Source organism: Erithacus rubecula (genome assembly GCF_903797595.1).
Source record: "Erithacus rubecula genome assembly, chromosome: 3".
NCBI lineage: Eukaryota > Metazoa > Chordata > Aves > Passeriformes > Muscicapidae > Erithacus > Erithacus rubecula.
In genome coordinates, this window is record NC_136689.1 from 7,618,194 (window position 1) to 7,628,100 (window position 9,907).

The 9,907-nt window shown below is 38.1% G+C and overlaps 1 protein-coding gene across 3 annotated transcripts in view; it reads left to right on the plus strand.

The window, feature by feature from the left end:
* The window catches only part of RBM33 (RNA binding motif protein 33), a 97,780-nt gene extending 89,518 nt beyond the window's left edge, over positions 1-8,262 (plus strand). For all 3 annotated transcript variants that reach the window (XM_079300298.1, XM_079300299.1, XM_079300300.1), the window contains 2 exons: positions 4,782-4,870; positions 5,054-8,262. In XM_079300298.1, coding sequence (XP_079156424.1) covers positions 4,782-4,870; positions 5,054-5,102 — 138 coding nt within the window. In that variant the 3' untranslated portion in view covers positions 5,103-8,262. The remainder of the gene's footprint in view (positions 1-4,781; positions 4,871-5,053) is intronic.
* Positions 8,263-9,907: the final 1,645 nt, after the last annotated feature.

Sequence of the window (9,907 nt, forward strand, 5' to 3'; positions counted from 1 at the left end):
AGTCTCCTGTGGAGGGACAGTGAGGGCCCTCCCATTAAATGAGTGATGCTTGCTGGAACCAGAGACAGTGCTGCATCCTGCCCTGCCTCCCACCACTGGCCTTCCAACATCTGTAGGTCACAGAATAAAACCAAACTCTGATCAAATTGAGGTTTCATGCTTTTGGGAAACATAGAACACATTTTGTTGTTACAATGAAGATCATAACACCAAGGATTGCTGTAGGAGTATTTGTTCTTTGAAAATGAAAATCAGCTGTTATTAGTCCTGTGTGGTGCTTGTAGCTGCTTTGTGGTGCTGCCTCAGGTCTGAAACCAGCACACTGAATTACTTTTGAGAAATGTGTATTGGATTTGCATGGCCACGTTTTTGTACTGGGGCTCTGCAGGGGTGGCTTCTGTGAGAAGCTGCCTGAAGGTTCCCCTGTGTCTGATGGAGCCAATGCCAACCAACTTCAGGATGGACTCACCACTGGTGAGTTTTCTGTTTTCAAAAGAGAAGAGGGGTTGTTGAATATTATCACTGAAAAAAAACCAGCTGCCAAATTATTCAAAAAGGATGAAAATAATTAAGTTAAACTAGCAAGGTAACATGATTAAGAGTTGCAAAATGAATGAATTTTTGGATGTATATTCCTAGTTTGTGTGTTTGGAATCAACAAAAGCAGAAGCTGATGCAGTAAGTCTTTGAGATAATGCCTTGAATATTTTGAGCTAATAAAATACCACAGGGTACAAAAGGAGTGGTTTTTTCTGACAGCTGTTAACACCATCTAAATGTAGGATCAACTCTAAACTTCAAATCACCCCAAATTTGAAAAGACAGAAATAATGCAGTAGGATGAACATGCAATAATTTTACTTCAGTTTCTGCTGAAGTGGAGCTCTTAATTTCTATGCCCAGCCTGTCTGCTTAGGACCTACACCTGTGGTGAATGTGTTGTGTGCCTTATAATCAATGTTCTTAAAACATAAAACTCAGAGCTTGTTTAGTTAAGTAAGAAGGTATTGTCCCAAAATCAGAACATAAATAAATCTTTGTTAGCTGAATGCATAATGTTCACACTTGCAAGTCATGATAGATGAGGGTTTGTTTGAAAACATGGCAGAGATGGTGGCATTTCAGGCTGTGGTCACATCTTCAGAGTAACTTAGCTTAGTGAGTGTCTCTTGTTAAAACAAAAACAGAAGGTTTTTTTTTTTAATCTATACCCAGAGGAGGTATATATACCTCATGTACCTTAACAAACATGAAGTGATTATGCATAATTTTTGCTGACAGTCTGAGCACTGCAGAGGCTGAGAATTTAAATTAAACCCTTTTTTTTTTTTTCCAGAAAGTTTCCAGCTGGAACAATAATGTTTGTGTAGCATTAGTTTATCCTTTGTTTGGCAGTCCTTAATTCTTGGTTTTAAATCTAGGTATGTGTAACTGCAGCAATTGAGAAGATGCTGCCTTACCCAGGCAGGGTGATGGGTTATCTTTAGACAGTTCAGTGAAGGATCAGATGGGTTGGATTTTGTTTCCAATTGACCAGTGTAATTAAATCTGATAAAGATGCTTTTGAGTAAACTTACCCAAGAACCGATGCCTTGTTGCCAAAGCAGTTGAGTATTAAAATGCATTTAGTGTTTTGTGTTTTTATTGCTTTTCTTTTTTGTTTTACTTCAGAAAATAAAGCAGTCCTACAGTGTAAGAACACAGTACCCAAACTAGTCAGTCAATAAACTTATTAATTCATAAGAAAGTATAAATGAGTTATCTATAATAATATTTAGATGCTTTGCCTAATTTTCTTAATAAGTCTGTACAACACCAGAATGTCTTCCTTTAGTCAATTTTTTTACATGCTAATTACTGAGAAACTTGTTAATAATTCATCATCATGCTTGTATAAACTGCAAAATCAAATTTTGCTTTTGTACCTCTCAAGAATATTAATGCAATAATAGCTCAGTTCTTGTGGGAAAAGCCACCAAACAGAGCTTCTCTTCTTCAGCTGATCACAACAGGGGTCTGGAGCTTAAAGCACTGGGAGAATCTGCTGTGGTAGTTGAGTGAGACCTGACATTGTGGGGAGGATCAGCTGGCAGCAGGAGAGCTGAGAGTGGTCTGGAGAGGGGAGGGAAGCAGTTGGCAGCAGGACATGCAGGGTGCAGCTGCAAGGATGCATCCCTGAGTTCTTGTACAGTTCCTCTTGTTGAACTCTTCACTGAAATATTCATCCTTCTAGTGATTCAAATCTGTTTTTATCCTACTAGAAGTGTTGACTTCTTTTAAAGGAACAAATTTTTTGTTTGGTTGGTTTTTTTTAGTTTTTTAGTAATTTAGAGATACCTTTGTTGACAACTCTTAAAGTTTGTTCTTTCAAAATCTTATTTAAGGGCTGTGTTTAATTTTTAGTCTTCTAAGCATAGTCCTCAGTGACAGGACTTACTTAGATTGTGGTTCTTTCTTTCTAAGCAAGAAAAGTGGTGTCAGGAAAATGTGTGTTAAGATCTAGTTCTATAAATCATAAAAAAGTGAGATCAGTAAGGGAGGAGAACACAAACTTCAGCATCTGTCACTTATTCCTGCAGATAAACCTGCAGGTGCATTGAGCTTTATCCAGGTCTTTCACTGCTGCTTTCTGCAGCATGACTGCATTCTTGATGGCAAAATGTACTTAACTGTGTCAAGAGCATTCTGATTTAGAAAGATAGAAAAATCATCCACTGAGGGGGTTTTTTTAAAGCTAAATCCTATTTCTACCAGCTCAGAAACAGAGATATTGCAGTGATTTAGGTATACCTTTTCATCATAGCAGCTTTCCAAAAACTATAAAATGAAAATTAACCTGCTGATGCTTATCAGATTGCTGAATCCTTTAACTTTTACTCAGCTTTCACTTTGAAATCACAGGCTGGTGGAAATACTAAACATCTGTGATTTTCCTGAAGAGAGGAAAGTTTTCTGTCAGTTACAAGAAGTTGCAAAATTAATTGCTTCAAAATCACAGATAGGTAAGTTATAGAAAGTGGCAAAGCTGAATTCTCAGGTTTAGATACAAAGAAATACGACTTATCAGGTGCTGTGGCTCTTGTTAAATACACATCTTACCAAGAGAGTCTTAAGTGTTCAAAAAAGATAGAAGTATACAATTTTAATAGCAAATTTCATTTAGACATTTGACATCTTTCTTAAAATGCTCCATTAGATTGAATGGACAGGGAACATATTAGAACAGATTACTAAGAGATACCAAAGTTTGTCACCCTCAAAATGTATTGAGTGGGTTGTATGTTGTTCCCCAAGGAATCATTGCTTTCTCTAAACATCTGTGGTACTTCTTTAACAGTCTAGATGAGGGTAGAGAATTTTTGAAGGTCAAGTTAGACTGACCATCAGAGGGCTGGAATCATCCAAGTGTGGGGCATGCAGCTGAATTCCAGGCAAAAGGCAGGAATAAAGAATTATGTTCATTCTTATCCATCAGGAGGTCATAATCTAGCAAAATTTTAAGGTGTCCATATGTATATGTGTGTATGTGTATATATATCTAAATCTCAATGTTAAACTGTATTGCCTATAGAAACTCAGAGAAAAGTAGAATGTTAATAATTCTTTATTCTGCATCCAAAGCCATAAGAACTACTGGAAGCTGAATCAGAGCAATTCTGTCTTTAATGTGCTGCAGCACAGGCTATTAAACATCCAGAACTTTCTGTGAGATGTTGGAATCACTGTGGAACTGTGAAATTTTGATTGAAGCTTTCAGATGTTTTAACTTCATTACTCTGAAATCTCTGGCCTGTGTTCACAGGCAGCAGGATTTCAGGATCATATTTCCATCCTGAGTATTCTGTGATGCTGAATACTTGCTGGATGTTCTCACTCATTGTTGGATATGTAGCTGTTTAATGTGTAAAGCTTCATCTTCTTGAATTTCTGAAGTATCTTTTGGAAAAAATATTCTATTATAACTGAAGGGCTAACTCACAGCATAAAGTTTGATCTTCCTAAGTGTGAAAACATCTCTTTACCAAGGCCACAGGACTCTCTCTGGGATCAGCCTGCCCTGTACTTGCTGCTGCAAGCAGGGAATAAGTTCATGAGTTCTCCAGAGCCCTAGCTGAGGTGTGCTGTCAGTTTGGAGAGCTCAGTGCCACCTAGGGGGTTTGTCACTGTTCAAGTGTTGTGAATTGCTGCTCTCATGGTATGGGAGGCACGACTCAGGTGGGGAGATGTGTGTTGTATGGAGGACTTGAATGTGGTGACCTAATCCATCTCAGTGGGGTTTTGTGGTGGTATCTGTCAAAAGCTGGCCACTTGTTTTATTAAAACAGTGTGAAGGTATGCAGTTGAGAGAACTTGAACTTTTTATGTTTCTGCCCTCTTTAACCTATGGAAAACCCTGATCCCTTAACGTACATCAGGTAAATGACTGCAGGTGCTTGGGTGGGCACTTGAGCCCTGACCAGTTGAATCCTCCTTACTTGGTGGGAGTTTGGCTGTGGGGTTTTGCTCACCTGCATAGATTGAATTGAAGAGTTGTCACCTTTGCTTAACAAGTGCTGGTCTGGGTTTTCCAGGTGGAAATAATACCAACTCAAACACCCTCATCTGGGACCCCGACTGCAGTCTCAGAAGTCTCCAGTCTATTCTTTTATTTATATAGAAATATATTTCTGAATAAAGAAATGCAACAGCATTTCAGTGGGTTTCATGCAAAATGAGGGGCTATTGTGAAGTGGATCTTGAAGTGAATATTTAAACTATGTTTTGGTTTTTTGTCTCTGCAGAGTTTACAGATGCTCCCTCAACAACGGAAAGCCATAGCAAAATTCAAGGAGCCAGCACATGCTTTAGCATTTCAACAGAAATTCCACAGGTAAATAATGAAACATTGCTGCTGCCCCTGATTCCTTCCTTCCTTTCAGAAGATAAAATCAGTCTCCTCTGGCTCAGTGTTTCTTTAATCCAATCAAGCATCTCTCAATAAGTGACCTTCATAGAAGCTCCGTGCCAGAATCAGTCTGAGCACCACATTTAACTTTCTTTTAACTTTTAACAGGCACATGATAGATCTGTCCCACATCAACGTGGCACTGATTGTGGAGTGATGTCTGCTGAGAGAAGCCCCTGCACCTGCCTCAGTGTACTGTGGAGCTACAGACTCACAGTGGGAAGTCCATAGGGCTGGGAGCCCTGTCAGCTCAGTCTGTAACTGCTCTCTTGAATTACAGCAAGCACCAAGGTGACCTCCAGGAGAGGTGAATTCCAGAGGATCTGCAAAGGTGGAATTTCTGTTCGGTTTCTTCACATTCTGTTGTAACCACATGGAATTAGAGAATTTTTTTTTTTCAAAATGCTTTCAATGCATGTAGACATTGTTCTTCAAGATGCTACTGTGTGACCACAGTGACTTGAGAGAGAACGATTACAACGAAAGATTTAAAAAACTTTCTCCATAGCAAAGAATATTTGATAATGGTTGCTCTTATCTTCAGTGCAAGGTATTTGAATGAAAACTCATTTTTCTAAACAAATTAGTTGCATTGTATACCTGAGAGCACAGAAGGTATTCTTGCATAGATTTGAACATGGTCTGCTTTGCTGAATAGCAGTTTGCTGAGAAGCTTTGGAGGTGACACTGGAAAATTGTAGTTTTGATTTTTGTAAATAAGTCTGTCTTTGCATTTTTCTGTTCCAACATAGCCTTCCATCTCTTTCCAACTCCACTTATTTCCTGAAACCCTTTGTAGGAGGAATAACACTGCTGTATTTTCCCTTGGTTTTTAAAAACAAGGATCTTCGTCCTTCAGTAGCATTGTGGGGTAGTGAACTCAGAGTTGTAATTAGGTTGTTTTAAATAATTCTGCTAGATGCAAGGAAAAAGAAATATTTGGTGGGTCACTTCAAAAATGTTATTCAGGAAGAGTGGTGCATTCCTGATAGTTCTTTTGGGCTAGTGTTTCATGGTTGCCTCGTGCTTTATTTTGATCAGGCTTTTTTTTTTTTGAGATTTATTTTGTGATAAATGATGGACAGTAAGAAACCCATAACTGAAAGAACTTGTTTTGATGTGGTGTTTCTGATACATAAAGGACTATAAGGACATTGTGAATCTCCTGGTGAACATGTCAGTTCCCAAAAATGCCATGCAAACATTAAGGAGCTTATATTTTATTCAAAGTAAAATTCGTAATATTTCCTTTTGGTTAGAACCATCCAGACGGGGTTGCCAAAGGAACAATTTTTTCAGTTACTTCTGAATAAACTTATTAAAATGTCATCTTTATATTGGATTCCAGTTTTTATGAACATTTCCTTAGTTTTTAGACCATGTTTTGCTTCATGCTTTATTTTAAGAAAACGCTTAAGCACTCCACCTAGTTTTTGAAGGGGGGGACTTCCAGAATTGTAGGTTTGTTACCTGAGTGACTGCAAAAAACACTATGGGTGTGAAATAAAAGAGCTGTAAATGGGGTCCAAAATAGGCATTCCAAGCTGGAAGGGATGAGCTAAGCAAATTTATAGACCTTTTTTTAATAGTATCTTTTTTTTTGATGACTTAATGGCACAGATACCTAATTGGCTTTCTTCCATTTTGATCCAGATTTTCAATTAAGTAAAAGTTACCAAAAATATTGAGGGAATAAGTACTGTCAAAAGTCTTCTAAGTAGACCTGCTTTCTGTTCATTGAAATAACATAGAGTAACATGGTGCTTAGGAAATACTCTTTAAGTCCATTTGAAACTTAGTGACAGGACACAGTCACAGAATGAGAATCTTTTCATGGAAGCAAAATTTACACCCACCTGTATGATTCATGTGTAATGTTTAGTGACAGCCACAGTTGCTGTACATGAGTGCTGTTAGTGCTTTGGGGTAGAGCCAAGCCCAGGACAGAGCATGAGCTGCAGGTAGGAAGTGCCCAGTGGCACCAGCCCCAGAGAGCTGCAGATTGATCAGCCCAGGCTGTTTAACCCCTCACACCATCAGCCCTGGTGCCTCCTCAGGTTATGTCACTTCTATTCTTAAGAAATAACTGCTTTTCTTTAAAACAAGGCATTGAACTGTTGCTCATCCCACTGTTAGGGAGCAGCTTCTCTGCAGTGAGCAGGACAAGGAGACATCTCAGAGTGGAGTTATAGTAGTGCATGTCTGGAAATGTGGGATAGATGCAAACACCAGACAGGCCAGCAGCTGAGTTCAGCAGTAGGAACATCTGCAGTTGATCAGCTGTCCTGTCAGAAGCAAACATTATTGGGGTTAGAGGGTTTCTTGGAGCCTAAGAATATGGGTTTGATTCAAAAGTCAAAGAGGTTTGTAGAAATGCTCCTGCTTTGGGTTTTGAATCCATCCCAAAGAGCCTGAGGTTCAGCCAACTTAAGTTTTAAAAATTTTTATTCAGTTGGGTTTTTAATTTTTTTTTTTTTTTGAGACAAATGTGTGGCTTTGGAATAAAGATACAAAATGGCCTCATATCTATTTAAATGAAGGAGTGATGTGAGCAATGTCTGTTTAATGAGTAGATGCATCCTTTTTAACAGCAGTTGCAGATTATTGCTTGTGCAATAGACAGAGTATGGGTGGATTGCTGGGGGTTAATTCAGCTGCTTACTGCAGTGCCTGGGTACCTTCCTTCATGTAAACATGCCATATGTATGTATGTCTATACTTGTTTTATTATACACATACATACATACCCACACCCTGTGTTGTCACCATATCTCTAATATCCTAAAAACCTCAGTAGCAAAAGTAGCAGCTAGGTGAGTCATTTTTGAAAATGTTTGTGTTCTCTAACTTCTCAAATCCTAACTTAAAAGTGGATCTCTTGGCATTGATTGGTTTGGATGATACAGCTCCTTTAGATCCATTTGTTGTCTCCTCCCAAAAAACCCAAAGGCAGTAGAAGTAAAGCTAGACAGACGTGTTCTTGATGTGTTCTCTTCCAGCACAGAGTTAAATCTGAGCATTTTAAGTTAACTTTCCTGGAAGATCTGTTGCAACCATTATCTTGTTCTTTCTTTGTAGTAAATCCACAATATGATGCAAAATGGAAAAAAAAAAAAGAGAAGGCATTTAATGTAGTATGTAAATATTGAACTTTTAAAATTAAAATGCTACTCAAAGTGCTTACAGTCAACCACATCTTAGCTATTTGTTAGTTTTTTGTGTTGTCTTATCTAAATTTAAATGGATATGGTTCCATAAATGTTGATGTGTTTTTGTGTATATCTTCAAATTTTTATAAAGATGCTAGTAAGTCAATACATATATCCTGATCTGTGTATTATTTGTTTAGTTTTTATTAGCATAATTTTATAATTATTTAAATAGGCAACTCCAGTAGATGGTTATATGAAGTCAGCTTTAGTTTTTTTTTTTCAAGTTACTTAATTTCCATCTTGTACCACTGGAAAATTCACTTTATAACTATTCATATTTTGCCTTGACTAAAATACTGAATTACCCATATGATCTGTGGTATTTTAATAGAATGTTCTACTTCTTTTTTTTTTTTTTTTTAATTAAAAAAAACCCTAAAACAACTCTGTCCTTTAACTTCTGAGGGGAAATGCAGTGCACTGTCAGAGCAGGGCACGGGGTCTCTCTGGGTTTGTTCCATTGTGCTGTTTGCAGGTACAAATCAGGTCTGTGGTGTAATACTGTCCTCAAAAGTTGGGGCTGTTCTGGTTTCACTGTTTTGGTTTCACGGTTTTGGTTTCACACCTTGGCCAGGTTGGTGCCACACTGGGCACACTCAGGGTCCTTGCTGCAGGCAGGGCACCAGGACAGGTCTGTAGCATTTCCATAGCCAGAGGGATGCTGTGCTCAGCCTCACGTGTCCCCAGTGTGACTTTGGGAAGGAGGAGTGGACACAAGCACCCCCTCTGCACTGTCCTTGGGTATCTACAGGTTAAATCTGAAGATTCACTTCAGGTTTCCACATTTCTGTAAAGAAGTGCTTCTAGCCTTTAAAATGCCAAGCAGACTGAGCATTTTAATTCACTAATGTTAGGTTTCCAACTGCAAGGATACAGATGAGAGTAAAACTGAAGGTTATTTCAGAATATTCTTGGAGGTCCTCATAGGTTTGTTTTTTTGACGTCAGCTACTGGGGATAAGAAAATACCTTTTACTTGGTGCTAATTTTTTTTTCTTTTTTTAAACATAGAATCTTTTATCTGTGTAGGTTGAAATGGTGCAGCTTCCCTGGAAGCTGCTGCAGTCACTTGCTGCCATTTGCACTCAGTAGCTGCGTGTCTGTATGTGTGTGTGCTTGTGTCACCCTTGTAGCTGGGGTGAGAGGGGGGTGGGAGCCTATGGGGTTTCTTCTTTTGAGGGTTTTTTTGGGGGTTTTTTTTTGTTTTGGATTTTTTTTTTTTTTTTTTTTTTTTTTTTTTTGCCTACTGGGGGGTTACCCTGGATTTATCCTCTGGCATAGTATTGTGATGTTCCTGTCCCTTGTGTAGTACTGTCTGTGATGCAAGTCGTGGTACTTGAGGGTAGATATCTGGCTTCACCTGGTCACTGTCAAAAAGGCATTTTTTTGTTCAGAGAGACATAAACCTTTTTTTAATGCATTTTTTTATGCTTTTGTTTTTGGGTTTGTTTTTTTTAACATCATGGCAGATGAGAAAGTAAATGTAAAGGAAAGAAATCTTGAACAGATTGCAGAAAGTTAGCTGTATTATAAAGGTCATTTAGGGTAACATAGTGCTTTTGTTTCAATGTTACCTTAAATGATACCTTGCCCTCTAGTTAATTCATAAACATAATACTTGAAAGTATTTTATCTTAAATTAGTATCAAATCCTAAGGATTTTCTGTAAGGTTTTTTTGTAACCTGATTTTTAATCATGGAGATAACTTACTGTCCACATGAGCACAGGGGCTTGTGTACAAAACCAGATT